General features: G+C 28.6%; 1 protein-coding gene and 1 long non-coding RNA gene across 2 annotated transcripts; both read right to left on the bottom strand.

The window, feature by feature from the left end:
• Nucleotides 1–1,950: 1,950 nt before the first annotated feature.
• LOC111620709 (ras-related protein Rab-11A-like) lies at nt 1,951–19,675 on the bottom strand. The gene is given in 4 exon segments (XM_023362698.1): nt 1,951–4,331; nt 6,139–6,219; nt 12,882–13,075; nt 19,467–19,675. Coding segments are annotated over 4 exon segments (627 nt in total). The 3' UTR covers nt 1,951–4,188.
• Nucleotides 17,239–19,166, bottom strand: LOC111620710. Its single transcript, XR_002755954.1, has 2 exons — nt 19,079–19,166; nt 17,239–17,271 (listed from the first exon to the last, which is right to left on the bottom strand). It is a non-coding gene; the product is annotated as an uncharacterized LOC111620710 (long non-coding RNA).
• Nucleotides 19,676–21,298: the final 1,623 nt, after the last annotated feature.

The raw sequence follows: 21,298 nt of genomic DNA, 5'->3' as shown, positions 1-21,298 counted from the left end.
TTACTGCATGTACTCAAAGTTTGTTCCTGTTTCATTTCAAATGCATTCTTTATCATCAGTGTTATTTTTATACATCAAAGGGTTTCAAACTTTGATGTATAAAAATAACTTGTTTCAATCAGTGGTGTTTTTACTAATTTCAGAAATGACTATTAAAGAATTTCTAAAACTTGAAGAAATAATTTCTGCCCAAGAGGAAAATTCAAATGTAGCAGCAGATGGTGTTTTGTTACTCCCTGGCAGTGGTGAAGGGTCTATTATGGATGAGGAAGAAAGTAACAATGATGAAATTTAAGTAACTACAGATGATCTAAAAGGTGAATAAAGAATTGGAACTCCACACAGAAAACCTTGAAGATCTGAATGATAAATATAAAAAAATGTAGTTGTCATTCACAAATAGTTGTAATATGGCATAAAACTGAAAATTCACAGATTCTTCTGAATGAAATGTGACTGTCTGTCTTCTAGTAAGAATAACATTTCCCTAATTCAAAAGCTTTGATTTGATCTGTATATTTTTTCAACAGAAACTAGACATGCTGCAGAGAAAAAGAATAAGAGTTTTGTCTCTGATGATGATTCCAGAAAAAACTTTATTTTTCTATCATTCTCTTTCCAGCGAAAAATTGTACTGGACAAAAGCAGATGATGTAACGGTCTTTTATTGTTCCAAACCAGATGGGTCATAACAATTTCAGGCAGTGAAGCAAAATTCGCTTATAACTGACAACAACTATTTGACTCCTGGGGAAGTAAAACCTTTCATAGATGCTGTGAAGGAATTCAGAATTCTTGAGCAACATTTCAATACAGATGAACAAAATGGTCTCTTAAAATAAGCTTTGGATACAAATTATGGGTACTGAGTTCTTCTTTGGGGTTTCCTTTCTGTATAGACTCACTGTGGAAAAAAATCAATAAGATAAGTTGGATGTTCTTAGTAGTAGTCATGAAAAATTTGTTGACCTGTGTCAAAAATTATACTTGGGCCACATTGTATTTATGGACATCTTCACCTCTGACTTACTGTCTAAATACAAATGGGTTTTTATGCAACCAAAACTGTACAAATGCAGCTTTAAAAACATAAAATTAAAGAACATAGGTTTGTTGGATGGTTGGGTTTGGTAATTGTGGTCTGTGTGGCCACCAATTATAACACTGTCCATCATCTAAATCAAGCAAAATAATACAGCCACTGTCAGAAAAAAGATTCCACAACCACACTTGATATCTATCTATAGTCACATAGGACAATCAGATCTGCTAGATCACTTCATTTTACAGATCAGTAATAAACCAAACAATGATACTGGCTTATATTTATGAACTGCATCTCATTATTAAGAATTACTTTTATGATGATTGTTCCCAATATTTCCAATTGACCAAAATAAACCAGCTACAGTTTACAATTGTCATAAGTTGGTTGATGTTTGCACATGAAACATCTTTGAGAACTGGACCACACAGGACAGCAGCACCAATGGACACTGCCATACCAGCAGAGCAGTGAGGCTACCACAAAGTGTCAAGAAAACACTCAAATGAAATGTATCGTGTACTTAGAACTGGAAATATGCCAAAAAGAAAACGTTACTTGTATATTCATTTTCTCTTCATGAATAAATGTTTACATTTAAAAGGAACAAATAAATAAAAATCAGCAAAAATATTAAATGGGTTAAATGACATTAAACAACAAAAGCAAATTGTTGTTAAAAAGAAAGTTTGAAATTTTAAATTTATAGCTTAATTTCAAAATTTGAATAGATAAATTTGAGAAGTTCAAAAGTTTTATTAAAATATTTTCAAAATTTAATAGTATTAAGTGAGTTGTAAGTGAATTAAATACTTAAAATAAAAAATAAGAGAAAAAAAATCTGTCAATAAAAAAATATTTAGAATTGGGTGAAGAAAGTGATGTAAAAAATACTGGTGTCAAAGTAAATTAACAATTATTTTTTATTAGTGTGAACACATTGTTGATAATCAGGTAGATCTATCAATTTTTCAATCTATTAAATAATTGATAATGATAATTAATAATAAAATTTTTCAATTCCATAAAATAATTATTGATAGATTACACAAGCATATATATATTTTCAATAAGGATGACATTCAAATATATTTTCAATCTAATTTCTTCTTACTTGAACATTCGGGCACATTGCACATTCTAAGCAAAACAATCATTCAACTTATTAGTTATATTGTATGTTTTTTTATATATATATCAGATGTGGCACTCCTTTGCAATCATCCAAAAAACAGCACATTGTTACATTTGTCCCAGCACCCATTCTTATATTTTCTTGCTTTCTTAGGAAGTCAAAGGTTAGATGCTTTTAGTTTTAGAAAGATGAAAAAATATTCTAAAGAAATGGATAATATATCATCATATTTAAAAAGAAATGTTTTTAGAATTAATACTAAATATTAATTACACAGCAATCACAAATAATCCAATCTGTGAAATTTGTTTAAAATGCAGAATTTTAAAAACTTATCTTTAGAAAACCAAATAACTTCTCAGATGAAAAAGCAATCTTTCTTTGGGAATGATTTCTTATTTATTTATAATCAGAATTCTACTAACCAAACAAAATTATTTACAGGGAAAATCAATATCAAATTATTAACAACTAATTATAGAATAGCATTTGTTTGGCACTGCAAGCCTTGTGGTTCCATATTGAGTAAAGAATGTCACAAAAATTAATACCATTTTTATACTGTTGTTAAACTTTGTTTTCAATTTCAATAATTTCTTCTTAATTATTGCTTAAAGCCAGTTTTAAATAAAAATTTCATTTGAATAGTGCAGATTCTGCAGTTATTTGCAATTCAATTGTCTCATTTTCATTAAGTATTAATTAAAACTATTATGAAGTAACAAAGATTTTTGAAATCTGCAATTTTTGATTAAAACATTTTATAATTTATAGATTTTGAAATAAATATTGCAACTGAAATAGTTTGTCTAATCCTATATTTCTACCTACAGTTTTCTTTTGGTCCAAGGTCAGTTATTTTTAAATGGGACTTTGAACAAACTATATTTTATATTTTACATCCAAAAGGATTTTGAAAAATTTTAATATATAGCTTAAACAACAGACTATTTTAAATCCTGAATTTATAAAATGCATCTGATAAAAGTCACTAATACTACATAAGGAAAACTGAAAAGATAAACTAGTTTCTTTCTAACAAACAATCTTAGATGTTCATTTCATACCACACTTTACATTGAATCGGATAATTATTCAATTCACAAATTACAGTGCATCATCAAAATCAGATCTATTCTTATGTTGATTTCTTAAGTCGTTAAATCTTTCATCTAAATTGGATGCAATTATATTTTCACATACATATATATATAATAGTAATAATAAAATCAAAAAAGTATGAATTATAAAAAGGTATCAATTTTGACAAATAGTGACAGAAAACAAGTTTTCCACTGTACAACTATGAACAAGTTTTATATTATATATGAAGTAATCAAATTCCTCTTAAATTTAACAAATTTATAGTCATCTTGAAGAATGTTCATTGTGAAGACCTGGAAGAAAAACAAAATTCAGTACTGAAGCTGTACAATAGTGATAATCTATCCCACTGAAGATGATATGAATCTTACAGGATTTTCATAGAATACAAAAATTTTTTAAAGTATATTTATCTTGCAAGCAAATCTCGACCGATCTCTTGTAGTATTTAAAACATAGTCGAAACCATCCAGATACTAATATGAAGCTTAGATTATTATTTCAAAGAAAATTTGGATACAACAATATAAAGCTTACATTTGGTCTGTTCTAAAAAAAATTTACCACTTAACAATGATGCGTGAATCTTTCGTCTACGGAAATTTCTGTCGATTACACGTGAGACATCAAATATAGCAATCACCATACAATGAAATGGGTTTTGTATTTTACAATTACGAGTAAAGTTAGGACAGTTCAACCATGCAAAAATAATTACGAAAAAATATTCTTACATTAAATGAAAACTCCACCTTTCACCTTTATAAGTGGCAATTTAGAATTGCTCGGGAAACCAAACTGAACAATCTGCTAGAAACAGTACCCTTCATTAATAGTCACAAAAGTGAAAAGTAGAGGAATAATTACTGTGCATTAACTATGCCTTCACAAAAATAATAGCTATCTATGACTGGCAGCATTGTTTTTTACGCAAATCAGAGCTATCGGTTGGAGGAATGGTTATAGGCTTAATGTTATCTCCTGTTGGTGACGGATCATTATCAGTATCATTTCTGATCTGCTTTTGTGAAACTATACGGTAAATTTCTGAAAAATAAATAAAATTGTATGAGAAGACTTTAATAAAATAAACCACAAGCTAATACAACAGCACTTTAATATTAAATTTATAAAAATTAAGTTATCAAATAAGTTTGTTAGAAATACAGAATTTACATTTTAAAATACAGTGGTGCCTCGTATAACGTACACCTCAAATAACGGACGCTGCGAACAACAGACTTTCTGTTTGGCTGTTATGTGAGGCGAACAACAAACTTTTTGCGAACAAGTGCGAATAATGTTTTCACTCTTTTACCATTAATCTGCTATTTTTATAATATATTAGTATTATTAGAATATATTATTAGTATATCTAAAGTACAGAGCTCCCGTTGGGATTCAGCTTGCTTCCTTGTTTATTACATACATCACCTCAGTGCAGAGTATTTACATTTATTCAAGTGTTGTGCAAATCATGGCTTCTAAAAAAAACAGAAAGGTGATTTCAACTGAAACAAAGAAGAAATCATCAAAAGGAGCGAAAGTTGACAAAAACTTCCTTGTCGAATGGGGAAGAGGTTCAGGAGTTTACCAACACTCATTATCCAAAGAGCTGAGGCCAACCGGATCAATGATCTCTACAATGACACCCTTGCCAGTCATTTCTGACAGGTGTTGAAGAAGAGAAACAAACCACCTTGGACATGTTTTTCAAGAAGCTGCAGGCAAAAAACAAAGGATGGAACACGAGGTGTTGACCCTGCAAGCTCCTGTAGCCTCTCCTGAATCTGACTCCGATTAAAAAACAATAAAAAGAGACCTGCTGCAATGTGTAAAAAGTCTATCTGTATGAATGTGTGAAGAAAGTGTTCCTCCACCTCCTCCTCACATCATCTGACTACCCGGCATAATTGGTGACTGCTCCATTTTCATTTTTTTTTATGATACAGTATGGTTATTTTATGCTGCGGAATGAATTGTATGTTTTAACATGTATTTCTATGGGAAAATGCATTTCATATAACGGACGTGCACCTGGAACGAATTAAGTACGTTATACGAGGCACCACTGTATTTAACTAATAAAGATTACAATCTATTCTTAATAATTATACATCACAAAATGTTACCTTGCATTTAATTTACTTTAAATATATTTGATTCATATTTTCTTAAAACTAAAATTTATTTACTTCACTTTTTCACTTAGTAAAGTTTTTTAAATTTTAATTAAAACATTTTTTAAAAAATGAGAGAATTATTTTTGAATGATTGGAAAACAATCTTTTGTAAAAAGGTTTCCTTATTCTAGACTAAATTAATACTTTTCAGATAGATCATTACATTTAATTATTTATTCAATGTACATAATAAACTAGACAAGAATTTTATATTTAAGATTAATTTTATTTTCGTGAAAAAAAATTAAAATCAGCAAAACACTGGTTCTTAGATAATTTAATTTTCAATAAATTTTAAAAACTTTATAAAATGCATTTAAAAACAAATTTCTAATCTCTGTTAGACATAGGAAACTTTAAAATCTCAAGATATGAAAACTATCCAGTTGTTAACTACATAGTAAATTGTAACATGGATTGATTATATAATGCAACAGTTTCTAATGTGTTGGTAATAAATATAATCAATGAGTGAACAAAGTATCAAAATTTTGGATATGAAACTAAAAATTTGCATTTATGATTAAGAAATTTCGAAACTTTAAAATGTACATTTATCTTCTTAAAATTACTTCAGACTAAACACTATAATATATAGTTATTTTAAGTGATGTATGTGGTATGAAATGTAAGTTTTAAAATGTGACTTTTAAATATTTTAAAAAACTTACCTGTTAGTATTTGTTGGAAGGCTGCTTCCACATTTGTAGAATCCAAAGCAGATGTTTCAATGAATGATAAATTATTTTTCTCTGAAAATAATATATATATTCTAAATATATAGTTTCATTAAAAATTTGATATCATCAAATATATGAAATTCCTTATAATTATTATTAAATGCTATAAAATAAACATAACTATAGTAAATACATTGTGATAGTTATCTGTTTAATATATAATATCACTAGTACAGATTTCTTCCCAATTGTTTATTCTGAGAAGTTTTTCATCAACATGTAAAAATAAATCACCACAAATTATGGATGGTTGAATATTTACTAAAGTTATTCATATTATAAAAATGAATCAAAACAGATTGATTTTTTTTCCTCCCATAATAATCACTTGGAATATAACAAACAACCATAGTCTTTTCCAAATATTCCCCCATAGAATTCAATCACTATCATTGTCAATCCTTAACGATTTTTAATAGCCCATCCTTTAAGATTTTTTTAAAAATTGTCTCTGACCACTGCTATTATGAATAGGAAATGGGTTTCTCATAACTTCAACTTAGGTGCTAGGGATAGGAAAAGATTCACAGTACCAAATCTGAGCTGTACAATGGATGTGGGATAGGCAACATTTTCTCTTGGCCAAAAACTCAATCATCACATTAGCAATGTTCATATGCACATTGTCACAGTACTTATGATCCAAAAGTGAGTGCAAAACTAATTAGTAGTACTATCCAATAACTGTTGTATGTGTTGGCACACCCATGTCAGAACACTATTTGGTAATCAACGAAAGTGGTAATTATCGTTTAAAAAAAATTCACAAAAAATTCTTCTTTAAACATAACTGTATTAGTGTCCTTCATCTGTTGTTTCTTCATACACCTTTAGGATATAACAATTTCACAAGCAGAGATGACCTTTCTTTTTGAAGCTACTATTCCTTGCCTCAAAATGTAGACATTAAAAAAGTTCCATCTGGCAGTGGCTTGCACACTAAAAGATATAATACATTTAAAAATTATATTAGTTGGGACATAAATATACTTCAAAAAAATTTTTTAAAGTATGTTTATGCCCTGACTAATATTTTAAAAAGTGGTGATTATCTTCTTGCCAGCTGATGGAGCAACTCTGGTCTTTTTTTTAATTGGATGGTGATTTCCACACTGTGCTGAAACCTGTATGCTTTCAGGATTGAAGTGAAATAGCCAGTTTCATCACCAGTGATAACTAATTGCAGAAATGTAACAGCTAGATCAGCTATCAAATGTACTACTATTGGTATATTTCTATCTGGATATGTTTCTGCTAAGGGATCTAAAAAACCAGAAAATCCAGTGAGAACAAATGTGCAAATAATTGTATGTATGAGAGTGAGTCAAAAAGTAAGTTGCACTCATACCAAAAATAAAAGTATGAAACATAGGAGCCAAAAATTTTTATTTGTGTGAATGTACAATTCAAGTGCTATTTTTTGATATGATCACCAAGTTTATTTAAACATGTAACAGTGTGGCACAAGTTTTTCCATTCCTTCTTGGAAATATTCCTGTCCAAATAAAATAACCATTCTCGCACTGCATTTGTGATGTCTTCATTGGACTAGTATTGGCAATTTGAAAGGTCTTTTTTTATGGAGTCGAACACAAGGTGCAAGGTCTGGACTGTAGGATGTTCCCATACTGTTCATTTGATTTATTCCAATAAGTCCTTCATAATTCCCACTGAATGAGGTGTGACATTGTCATGCAAATGCTTTCTCACTGTACACTTCCCTCAACTGACACTGAATTTCAGTGGGATTACACCTTTTTGCCCATAAGAAACAAGTTGCTGCATGACCTTCCAATTTAGACTCATCATCTTTCATAATTGAAACCTCTGCAATCATGTAAACAAATCTTGCATGCCTTGAGCCTGAAGTATTACCAGTGTTACCACTAGATTTCATCTAAATATCAATAAAAAGTTCTTGCCAATTGCAACTTGCTTTTTGACTCTCCCTCATAATTATATGGACATTCCCAAAGGAAATGAACACACTGGCAACTTCATCAATGGTAATTTTGTGATCTTCTCCAAAGATTATACTTGTGGTATTAAAAAGTTTTTCAAACAGTCAATCTGTCAATGAGTTTTTCAAACAGTCAATCAAAATGCTGTAAATGGTGAAAAAAGGTTATCTCACTATATGTCTTACTATTTCATAAGCTTCTGTAGCTATTTTTTTATAAATGGAAGCAAAATTTCAGTGATGTGTATTTGATCATAGAAAGCACATCATGTTCAACTTCCATTTGTCTTAGGTGAGCAGCAGATTACATTTGATATAAAGCCAAATAAAGTATCATAGATTCTATGTAATTTTTTGGATAGATGCAGTGAAAAACATTTATTACACTGATATCAAAATTTAAAAAATTCATCACATATCTGAAAGATAGTTTAACTAACATGTTTATAAAAATTGATGCCATATTATAAATAATTATTCAAAATGTTGCAAGATAACATGATTAGAAGTTTTCTTGTATAATTAGTTTTGTATCAAAATTTAAGATAAACAAACTATTCACCATCTCAAGACTAAATTTATAATATGACAACAAAAAACAGACCTATCATAGGAATTTAACATTTTAATAGCTATCTATAAATTCAGCTGATTATTTTCCCCAATTAGAAAATTAATCATTTATTTATTTAATACAACAAATGAACAATTCCATCAAAAACATTACAATACAATAGTGTCATATTGTAATGTTTTTGATATAGAAATCATTTAGATAAAATATGAAATAATTTTCAAAGAGAAAATAATTGCAAAATAAACACTTATTTTCATTCATTCTCAAAAGCAAATATCAATTGTCATCAAAAATAAAACATACATGATAATGTTAGAATTATTAATAAAGTAAATAGCAGTTAATAACAAAATCAGATATTTATTAATCTGTGAAGCAACTTTCCAAACACTCATATATACTACACATTATAAACAATGCAAACGAAAAGCACTTTAAAAGTGTTATCAGAAGATATTTTTTCTTCAATTTTGTTACGATCAACTCCTAGTATATGCCATTTAAGAACTAACAAGGAAAGGACACTGTTAAGGGACAAAGGTGGCAAAACCAAACCTGATCTATCTAAAAGAACTTAAAGCTATGTTGACACAAAAATTCAGATGCCATCACTGAATGAGTAAAAAATTGTTGAAATAAAAACAACATAATGAAAAGATTTCAAATTCAAAAGTTTTGTTGATGTACAGAAAGTGCTAGGTGCAGTGTGTGTAACTGAACAAGTAAACAATGATCAAAGCAAAAACACCTTTCACAACGAGCACACTTCATAAATGCAAATGTAGAACATTCATTTTCTTTGAATTTCTTAGAGAGATTACATTTAAAGCAAAATGCTAAGGGTGTTTCAAATAATCCAGGCCTTTCTAACAAATATCACATTTTAAAAATGCATACTGTATCAGATTTTTGGATCATAGTGCCAAGAAATGAAAACAAACTTTTGCTTACTTTTCAGAGATTACTTTTGCAACAAACTTTTGCAAACTTTTCAGAGATTACTTTGTGCTTACAAACTTTCGTTTGTAAGCACAAAGTAATCTCTGAAAAGTTGATGTTTATCAGCATTTTCTTGAAAAATATCTCTCTACTATGTTGGCCATGGCACCTAAATTTTTGTGCATCAATACATCTTTTTAAAGTTTGGTTTTGCTAATTTTATCCTCAAATAGCATTCTTTTCTTGTAAGTACATATTGGCATAAATGCTAACCTGAGAGGAAAGCCATCAGGATAGTACAGGATAATATAGTACTGTATGTCATGATTGGAGAGCAGGGGTAGATGGTGACATTACTCCCCATTAACCTTACTTATAAAATGATATTGCTCCAATTTTGAGAGATTCATAAACTATCTTACTTTAATTTTAAAATAAGTTACAAGGTTTTCAAATCATCATCTGAAACAAAATTATAAAATAATCAAATTTATGAAATTAATTTCTTTATGTCGTCATTAAATACACAGTATAAATAGAAAAAAACCGAACTTTATCACAATTATTCCAAAAATTTTAAAATACAGATTTTTAAAATAAATTAAAATTGATATTTCTCATTCAACATAAAATTTGTTTAATTGACAATCATTTGTCTACATCATCTACACATTTCACTTGGGTTTTTTTCTGCACACCCAATTGTGACTTAAGTACAGTAGACTCCCCTATAACATGGAAGATAATTCCGTTTTATATGAATTCCATGTTTTACAAGTCACTTAAATACATGAGCCAATCACAGCCCAGCATGTGTGCAGTTTAGGGACTACAGCTGTTTGAAAGGTTTTCTCCATAAAATTAATCGATTTTAGACTAATCTGACTCAATATTTCCAAAACACGTATAATTTTTTGGGAATAATCCATATAAACTATGCTATAAACAAAAAATTGTAGGATTACTTATCGAGTGTGCACCGTTCAATGACACCATTGCTTAAGCTTGTTTTCATCATGCAGTGGTGCATTGAACGGTGGGCACATGTTTCCTGACAAATTATTTTTTGAGAAAAATTTGCTGAACTTTGGAGACATCATTAATATAAATATAATTTTTATGGCCGTTAAATAATAAATGGTTTTAGTAGATCCACTGCTCGTTTAAACTCAATGGTTTGTGCAATATCCGCTATTGGTCTAGATTCGACCAATCCTGTCACAACACGAGTCGGCAATGACGTTTTACCGCATTTTACGAGTATCTTTTAGTGTCTTTATATGAAAACGGTCGCAATTTTTTTGCCGTTATATACAAATTCATATTATATGAACCCATTTTATAGGGGGTCTACTGTACATCATTTTTAGATTCAACCATAAGTTAGTTTCAGACAGATTTTAGCACAAGACTCAGTTATGCATATGAATAATTTTTAGAGAGACTTAGTTGGTCGCTTACAAACTGAAAACACCTGGTGATGCATTCCACATCATTGGTATAAAATTACTGACCAGTGTAAAACTCATCATATTAGTAATTCTATGCAGAATAAGTGTTAATTAAAATTTACACTTCCATTTATTGCATTAGTGTGTTTATTTGAGAGTATAAAAGATTGATCAATAGTTTTTAGACAATTATCTGTAAGTCTTACTTATGCATGGCTTCAATAGAAACTATGGAAAATCTGTAGTGATTGGCATCTCTGTATTGGTATTTTGGAATAAGAGTACCTATTTTTGTTACTTTAAAACAATTTATAATTTCTAGCTCTAAAGCTATGTTTTTTAGCTAAATCTGTAATATTTTAGTGAAGTAATTAGCAACATTTATTTTCATTCATCCTGTTTTTATGCAATAAAGAAATAATAAATTCTAATTGATTTTGGATGACTAAAAAAAAAAAAGTTTCTTTAGTCATCCAAAATGCATTGGAAAGACTGCACATTATCTGATTAAAATGAAGCCCTAAATTTTCTCCTCTCTTTATCCAAAATAGTATAGATAAAGACAGAATTTTAACTTTTGTTTTTGCTTTAGCCATTCATTTTTGATCATGTCAGCTTGATTTGATTTTTGTGACTTAAATATAGTGCCCTTTATATGAATAAAATTCAAAATTAATGGATTGTTACATATTTTAGCCAAAAAACTTGGATAAAGCTAGCATTAGCCAATTAATCCTAGCTTTATCCAATTCATGGATTATAACAAACTAACACAATATATAATAACAGTGTATTATTGCATAGGAGGCATTAGCAAATTGCTAAATAAATGTATTAAGCAAATAGTTTTGCTAAAAACATTACAAATGCCTCTTATGTGATTAATGCAGACTCAAATAAGAAATAATCAAAGTTTCCTTCCAGAACCACAGGTCCTGATAAGTTCATTCCAATTAGGGGGAAATCACCACTGTCATTAAGGTCTCATTGACAAACTGGGTTAACAGTGTCAACCTGGTAGAAGTCAATTGGCTACTGCATAAAAATGTCCAATACAGCCCTCTTCGTGTCATTCTACATCTGCAACAGTTCTCCTTTCAGTTCTTTTTCAGAGATCAAAGGTATAAAAATTGCACAGTGAGATATGGATTTTACAGCCTCAAAGGTTTCCCCATTTAAGGATGTTCAACTTCTGCTTGATGGCAATGTCAACGTGAGATGGCATATTGTTGCAATCTTTATAGAATCTTGCATATTATTTCACAACAGTAATTTTAGACAGGCATGTATTCCCCACAAATCTTCATTATCCTGTGTGAATAACCATTGGTTTATGTCCTTCTGCAGCCAAAAAACAGAACAATGGCACATTGATATGATTATTTGGACATTTGATAGCAATGATATAATGAATTAGTGTACCACATGTTCCACAGTTTTCTGAGTGTAACAAATATCTTACTGATCACATAGCTAGATCACTCACTGGCTTTGTATCAGCTCATTCAGGACACTGGACACATCATATGCATGACTAATGTAGTCAAACTTTTTTATTATTCCCTTATATGTTTTTATAAACATAAAAAAGTTTCATTTTAATTTTATTTTTCTGTAGGTTTGACATTATTCATACAAATCTGAATATTACTAGAAGTAAACATCAACATTAATTCATGTTTTCAAAGCATTCTATTTCTAAGTAAATGCTAAAATATTTTAAAATCATGTTAAGTAAAAACATTACCAGCAAAAGTTCTAGCTTCATCTGTTGGTACTGCTCTTAAATGACGAAGATCACTCTTATTCCCTACAAGCATTATTACAATATTTTGATCAGCATGATCTCTAAGTTCTTTTAGCCATCGTTCAACATTTTCATAGGTTAAATGTTTTGCAATATCGTATACCAGAAGGGCTCCAACTGCACCACGATAATATCTAAAACAGATAAAATATTTTAATAATTTAAAAAAATAAAAATTCAATACCTTTATAAAATTTAAATTAATATTTATATAAGAGAAAACTTAGCTTTATAATTATAGAATTAGCTTTCCAAATTTACAATACTTGATAGCTTCTACATATATACATATTTTTTGAACATTGTATATCCTCTATCAGAGAATACATGCAATGAACAAGGTAGTTATAATTAAGTAGTAGGTTTTCAGAGTTCTCTGTAGAAAGAAATATTGGGCAAATCTCAACCTCATTTAGTATATATATTGTTCCAAGTATGCAGTTTCAACTTTTTGGAAAAAACTTTACTTCAAAATTCAGCCACTAAGGGAAAATGTGGTGTGCTCTCTGTATTAAGAAATATTGGGCAAATCTCAACCTCATTTAGTATATATGTTGTTCCAAGTATGCAGTTTCAACTTTTTGGAAAAAACTTGACTTCAAAATTCAGCCACTAAGGGAAAATGTGGTGTGCTGCTGTCCTCTTAAACAGCTACTTTGTAAAATATACTTTAGCAGATTAGGAAGACCACAACAACATATCTTAAGAGGGCATTTATATTTTCTAGCAGGGATCATCCATCAATCAATTTTATGTAATAATATAGAGGGTTTTTATAATTCACATACATATAATTAGGAATAATTACTGAAAATTTGCAATGACTGACATCTTAAAATTCATAATAATTTTCTCTCTCTAAATCAGAATTTACAAAACTATCTACTTAATATATGAAACTATTTATTTGTCGAAACCGTGTCATCGTCGTCTTGTTTCTTCTAATTCAATGTCATGACTTGGTGAATTTATCGACACTTGGCAAATAATTTCATCTTCCACTTTTAATTCATACTTTAATTCATATTTAATTCTCTATGAATTAAAAGTGGATGATGAAATTATTTGCCAAATGTCGATAAATTCACCAAGTCGTGACATTGAATTAGAAGAAACATATGAAACTATGTTACATAAAAATAAGAAAATATTAAAAAAATTTCTTCCAAACCAATTAATCAAGGCACAATTATGTGTATAAGTGGATCAAATTTAATTTGTAATAAAACACTTGTATACCATTTAGACTTAATTGATATAATAATTTGAAGAGTTAATATAGACCTTGTGCATGACATATTTCACATTATAAAAATGTCCATTATAACTTTAAGCACAATGTACCAGTATAAGTGTAAAAAAAGTTTCACATTAGAAGTTTATTTTATGAAATAGCAGAACCAATCATATTTGATTCTTTATTGACATCAATGCATTATCATAATTATGCACGACCACATATGAGTCTGGTGTTTGTCAGCCATATTGTTTTTGCTTTCATATATGTGTTTGCATTCTTGCTTTTAGATAACAATTAAATAATTATCAGATGATAATCTTCAATATCTCCAGGAGAAAAAGTGAGAGCTAAAGCTCTCCATTCATGTTTGTTATATTTTTACATCATAACAAGCTTGGATGCACAAATATATTTACCAGACATTATAATTATAAACACCATGTGTTTATAATTATGTCTGGTAAATATAATGTAAAATACATCATATGTAAAATGTAACAAAGAATGCACAACTCTTATGATCCCATATAGTAAAAAGTATAATATTGATATACAGTAGACCCCTCTATAACGCGGGTTCCTATAATGCAGATTCCTATAACGCGGCAAAAAAATTGCAACAGTATTCGTATAAATACGCTAAAAGGGATGTATAAAACGTCATCACAGACTCGTGTTGTGACAGGATTGGTCGAATCTGGACCAATAGTAGACGAGCAGCCAAACTACTTACACACTACAGAGAGTTTAGACAGGTAAGTTNATCTTTCAATTTTTCAATCTATTAAATAATTGATAATGATAATTAATAATAAAATTTTTCAATTCCATAAAATAATTATTGATAGATTACACAAGCATATATATATTTTCAATAAGGATGACATTCAAATATATTTTCAATCTAATTTCTTCTTACTTGAACATTCGGGCACATTGCACATTCTAAGCAAAACAATCATTCAACTTATTAGTTATATTGTATGTTTTTTATATATATATCAGATGTGGCACTCCTTTGCAATCATCCAAAAAACAGCACATTGTTACATTTGTCCCAGCACCCATTCTTATATTTTCTTGCTTTCTTAGGAAGTCAAAGGTTAGATGCTTTTAGTTTTAGAAAGATGAAAAAATATTCTAAAGAAATGGATAATATATCATCATATTTAAAAAGAAATGTTTTTAGAATTAATACTAAATATTAATTACACAGCAATCACAAATAATCCAATCTGTGAAATTTGTTTAAAATGCAGAATTTTAAAAACTTATCTTTAGAAAACCAAATAACTTCTCAGATGAAAAAGCAATCTTTCTTTGGGAATGATTTCTTATTTATTTATAATCAGAATTCTACTAACCAAACAAAATTATTTACAGGGAAAATCAATATCAAATTATTAACAACTAATTATAGAATAGCATTTGTTTGGCACTGCAAGCCTTGTGGTTCCATATTGAGTAAAGAATGTCACAAAAATTAATACCATTTTTATACTGTTGTTAAACTTTGTTTTCAATTTCAATAATTTCTTCTTAATTATTGCTTAAAGCCAGTTTTAAATAAAAATTTCATTTGAATAGTGCAGATTCTGCAGTTATTTGCAATTCAATTGTCTCATTTTCATTAAGTATTAATTAAAACTATTATGAAGTAACAAAGATTTTTGAAATCTGCAATTTTTGATTAAAACATTTTATAATTTATAGATTTTGAAATAAATATTGCAACTGAAATAGTTTGTCTAATCCTATATTTCTACCTACAGTTTTCTTTTGGTCCAAGGTCAGTTATTTTTAAATGGGACTTTGAACAAACTATATTTTATATTTTACATCCAAAAGGATTTTGAAAAATTTTAATATATAGCTTAAACAACAGACTATTTTAAATCCTGAATTTATAAAATGCATCTGATAAAAGTCACTAATACTACATAAGGAAAACTGAAAAGATAAACTAGTTTCTTTCTAACAAACAATCTTAGATGTTCATTTCATACCACACTTTACATTGAATCGGATAATTATTCAATTCACAAATTACAGTGCATCATCAAAATCAGATCTATTCTTATGTTGATTTCTTAAGTCGTTAAATCTTTCATCTAAATTGGATGCAATTATATTTTCACATACATATATATATAATAGTAATAATAAAATCAAAAAAGTATGAATTATAAAAAGGTATCAATTTTGACAAATAGTGACAGAAAACAAGTTTTCCACTGTACAACTATGAACAAGTTTTATATTATATATGAAGTAATCAAATTCCTCTTAAATTTAACAAATTTATAGTCATCTTGAAGAATGTTCATTGTGAAGACCTGGAAGAAAAACAAAATTCAGTACTGAAGCTGTACAATAGTGATAATCTATCCCACTGAAGATGATATGAATCTTACAGGATTTTCATAGAATACAAAAATTTTTTAAAGTATATTTATCTTGCAAGCAAATCTCGACCGATCTCTTGTAGTATTTAAAACATAGTCGAAACCATCCAGATACTAATATGAAGCTTAGATTATTATTTCAAAGAAAATTTGGATACAACAATATAAAGCTTACATTTGGTCTGTTCTAAAAAAAATTTACCACTTAACAATGATGCGTGAATCTTTCGTCTACGGAAATTTCTGTCGATTACACGTGAGACATCAAATATAGCAATCACCATACAATGAAATGGGTTTTGTATTTTACAATTACGAGTAAAGTTAGGACAGTTCAACCATGCAAAAATAATTACGAAAAAATATTCTTACATTAAATGAAAACTCCACCTTTCACCTTTATAAGTGGCAATTTAGAATTGCTCGGGAAACCAAACTGAACAATCTGCTAGAAACAGTACCCTTCATTAATAGTCACAAAAGTGAAAAGTAGAGGAATAATTACTGTGCATTAACTATGCCTTCACAAAAATAATAGCTATCTATGACTGGCAGCATTGTTTTTTACGCAAATCAGAGCTATCGGTTGGAGGAATGGTTATAGGCTTAATGTTATCTCCTGTTGGTGACGGATCATTATCAGTATCATTTCTGATCTGCTTTTGTGAAACTATACGGTAAATTTCTGAAAAATAAATAAAATTGTATGAGAAGACTTTAATAAAATAAACCACAAGCTAATACAACAGCACTTTAATATTAAATTTATAAAAATTAAGTTATCAAATAAGTTTGTTAGAAATACAGAATTTACATTTTAAAATACAGTGGTGCCTCGTATAACGTACACCTCAAATAACGGACGCTGCGAACAACAGACTTTCTGTTTGGCTGTTATGTGAGGCGAACAACAAACTTTTTGCGAACAAGTGCGAATAATGTTTTCACTCTTTTACCATTAATCTGCTATTTTTATAATATATTAGTATTATTAGAATATATTATTAGTATATCTAAAGTACAGAGCTCCCGTTGGGATTCAGCTTGCTTCCTTGTTTATTACATACATCACCTCAGTGCAGAGTATTTACATTTATTCAAGTGTTGTGCAAATCATGGCTTCTAAAAAAAACAGAAAGGTGATTTCAACTGAAACAAAGAAGAAATCATCAAAAGGAGCGAAAGTTGACAAAAACTTCCTTGTCGAATGGGGAAGAGGTTCAGGAGTTTACCAACACTCATTATCCAAAGAGCTGAGGCCAACCGGATCAATGATCTCTACAATGACACCCTTGCCAGTCATTTCTGACAGGTGTTGAAGAAGAGAAACAAACCACCTTGGACATGTTTTTCAAGAAGCTGCAGGCAAAAAACAAAGGATGGAACACGAGGTGTTGACCCTGCAAGCTCCTGTAGCCTCTCCTGAATCTGACTCCGATTAAAAAACAATAAAAAGAGACCTGCTGCAATGTGTAAAAAGTCTATCTGTATGAATGTGTGAAGAAAGTGTTCCTCCACCTCCTCCTCACATCATCTGACTACCCGGCATAATTGGTGACTGCTCCATTTTCATTTTTTTTTATGATACAGTATGGTTATTTTATGCTGCGGAATGAATTGTATGTTTTAACATGTATTTCTATGGGAAAATGCATTTCATATAACGGACGTGCACCTGGAACGAATTAAGTACGTTATACGAGGCACCACTGTATTTAACTAATAAAGATTACAATCTATTCTTAATAATTATACATCACAAAATGTTACCTTGCATTTAATTTACTTTAAATATATTTGATTCATATTTTCTTAAAACTAAAATTTATTTACTTCACTTTTTCACTTAGTAAAGTTTTTTAAATTTTAATTAAAACATTTTTTAAAAAATGAGAGAATTATTTTTGAATGATTGGAAAACAATCTTTTGTAAAAAGGTTTCCTTATTCTAGACTAAATTAATACTTTTCAGATAGATCATTACATTTAATTATTTATTCAATGTACATAATAAACTAGACAAGAATTTTATATTTAAGATTAATTTTATTTTCGTGAAAAAAAATTAAAATCAGCAAAACACTGGTTCTTAGATAATTTAATTTTCAATAAATTTTAAAAACTTTATAAAATGCATTTAAAAACAAATTTCTAATCTCTGTTAGACATAGGAAACTTTAAAATCTCAAGATATGAAAACTATCCAGTTGTTAACTACATAGTAAATTGTAACATGGATTGATTATATAATGCAACAGTTTCTAATGTGTTGGTAATAAATATAATCAATGAGTGAACAAAGTATCAAAATTTTGGATATGAAACTAAAAATTTGCATTTATGATTAAGAAATTTCGAAACTTTAAAATGTACATTTATCTTCTTAAAATTACTTCAGACTAAACACTATAATATATAGTTATTTTAAGTGATGTATGTGGTATGAAATGTAAGTTTTAAAATGTGACTTTTAAATATTTTAAAAAACTTACCTGTTAGTATTTGTTGGAAGGCTGCTTCCACATTTGTAGAATCCAAAGCAGATGTTTCAATGAATGATAAATTATTTTTCTCTGAAAATAATATATATATTCTAAATATATAGTTTNTAACATTATTTTAATATGTATCACTTAAGAAAATTTTAATAAAGATATTTAACTTAATTATGAAAATATAGTAGCATGTTTTTTTAATTTTTGGAACCTAACCCTCCTTTTCGTACTAGTTCTTTGATTCGCATAACACGGCAATTTTTTGGAACGTAACTACCGTGTTATACGGGGGTTACCTGTAATTCAATTTACAAATACCACAAAATACAACTATAATAATATTCTCATTAAATGACCACAAAAACTCAATTGAGAAAGTACTTACGCACTAGTGATTGCTCTGTATCGTTCCTGCCCAGCAGTATCCCAAATTTGAGCCTTTATAGTTTTCCCATCTACTTGGATACTCCGTGTAGCAAATTCCACTCCAATTGTACTCTTGCTTTCCAAATTGAATTCATTTCTTGTGAATCGTGATAAAAGATTGCTTTTTCCTACTCCAGAATCTCCAATAAGGACAACTATTTAATACATAAATTATTTTTTTATGATTTTCATTTACTAAATTATTTTATATATTTACGACAATACTATGGTTAAACTTTATATGAAATTTAATTTTCAAGAGTATATGCTATTTCTCATATATGCAAACCTGATAAAACTTTAGAGATAAGCTTTTTAAGAAAACTTTAAAACTTATGAAATCAGCATTTCATAAGTTTTAAAGTTTTCTTAAAAAGTAAATTATTATTAAGTAAACTCTTAATAATCAGCATTTCATAAATAACATAACAATCAAAATCATAAGCCATAACAAATCAAAAATTATAGTATTAGATTGAATATGAAATTTGTCAAAATTTTATACCACATTTGGATAATTAAGCTGAACGGTGCACAATTGGTAAGTAATTCTACAATTTTTTGTTTATAGCATAGTTTATACAGATTATTCCCAAAAAATTATACATATTTTGGAAACATTGAGTCGAATTAGTCAAGAATCGATTAATTTTATGGAAGAAAACCTTTCAAACAGCTGTAGTCCGTAAACTTAACACGTGTTGGGCTGTGATTGGCTCGCATATTTAAGGATTCCTACAACGCAAAATTCTTATAAAGCAGAACGTATCTACTGCGTTATAGGGGGTATACTGTATAGCATTAAACGAAAAATCAAATAAAAATTTGCAATCCTGCCTTTTTGAATATTGAACATTGCAGTCTTTAATAGCAGAACAGTTCCATAGGAAATCTAATATCCAATCTAAAACATTACATGCAAAAATGCATTAATTTATGCTTTAGTAACTTTATGTATACACATACACATTTAATATTTCAAAAGCAATTTTATGATTATGGCTAATGATTTTTCCTGAAAGTTATTAACTGCTTTGGCAATTGAAATTTAAGTTTGTTTTTATAATAAAAATGTAACTACAGTACAAGAATGAAAGATGTTTGACAAATCTTTGCAGTTTCTTTTAGCATAATATTGTTTTTGATTTAGAGTTGATGTATTTAGAAAACTACAACTGGATTAAAAAATATCTGCTGTCCTCTTAAACAGCTACTTTGTAAAATATANAAAGTAGACTAAATTACTTTAATATATTTTATTTTTATTTTTTCTTACCAGGAATCGATAAATGAAGAAAGTTATTCGAGATTTGAGAAAACGTCTTCATTTTCTAAAAGGTTGGTTTGTTTAAATAAAAGCTAACATTCAAATTATTGACATTTCTTTCCTTATACAAACATAAAGAGGGGAGTAACAGAATTTTTCGAGACGGCAAAAGAACGAATTTAATTTGAAATGTCGAAAATGTAATTTTTGTTCTACTCTCGAGAGAATGTGTATTTAAAGACTAATTTAATGAAAGATCCACTCTTACTACGCGTGAAAGTCATTTTATTAAGTACCAAAGAAAGGAAAACAAAAGGAAAAAAAAGAATTATTAAAATACATTGAAAATACAAAAAAAAACATTACCAAATTAATAAATGAAAATTAAAAGTTAAAAATTAAACTACTTAATTTTCTAAACGTATTAGAAATTTCACGACATAAAGTAAAAATTATAATTAAAAAAAAATCAGGTAAATTTAATTAATACGAAAGATTTTAATGACGTTGATAAAAATATAAAT

Source organism: Centruroides sculpturatus, unplaced genomic scaffold (genome assembly GCF_000671375.1).
Source record: "Centruroides sculpturatus isolate CEXI.00-Female unplaced genomic scaffold, Cexi_2.0 scaffold243, whole genome shotgun sequence".
In the NCBI taxonomy this organism is placed as follows: Eukaryota; Metazoa; Arthropoda; class Arachnida; order Scorpiones; family Buthidae; genus Centruroides; species Centruroides sculpturatus.
This window is presented reverse-complemented; position numbering and strand designations above follow the sequence as displayed.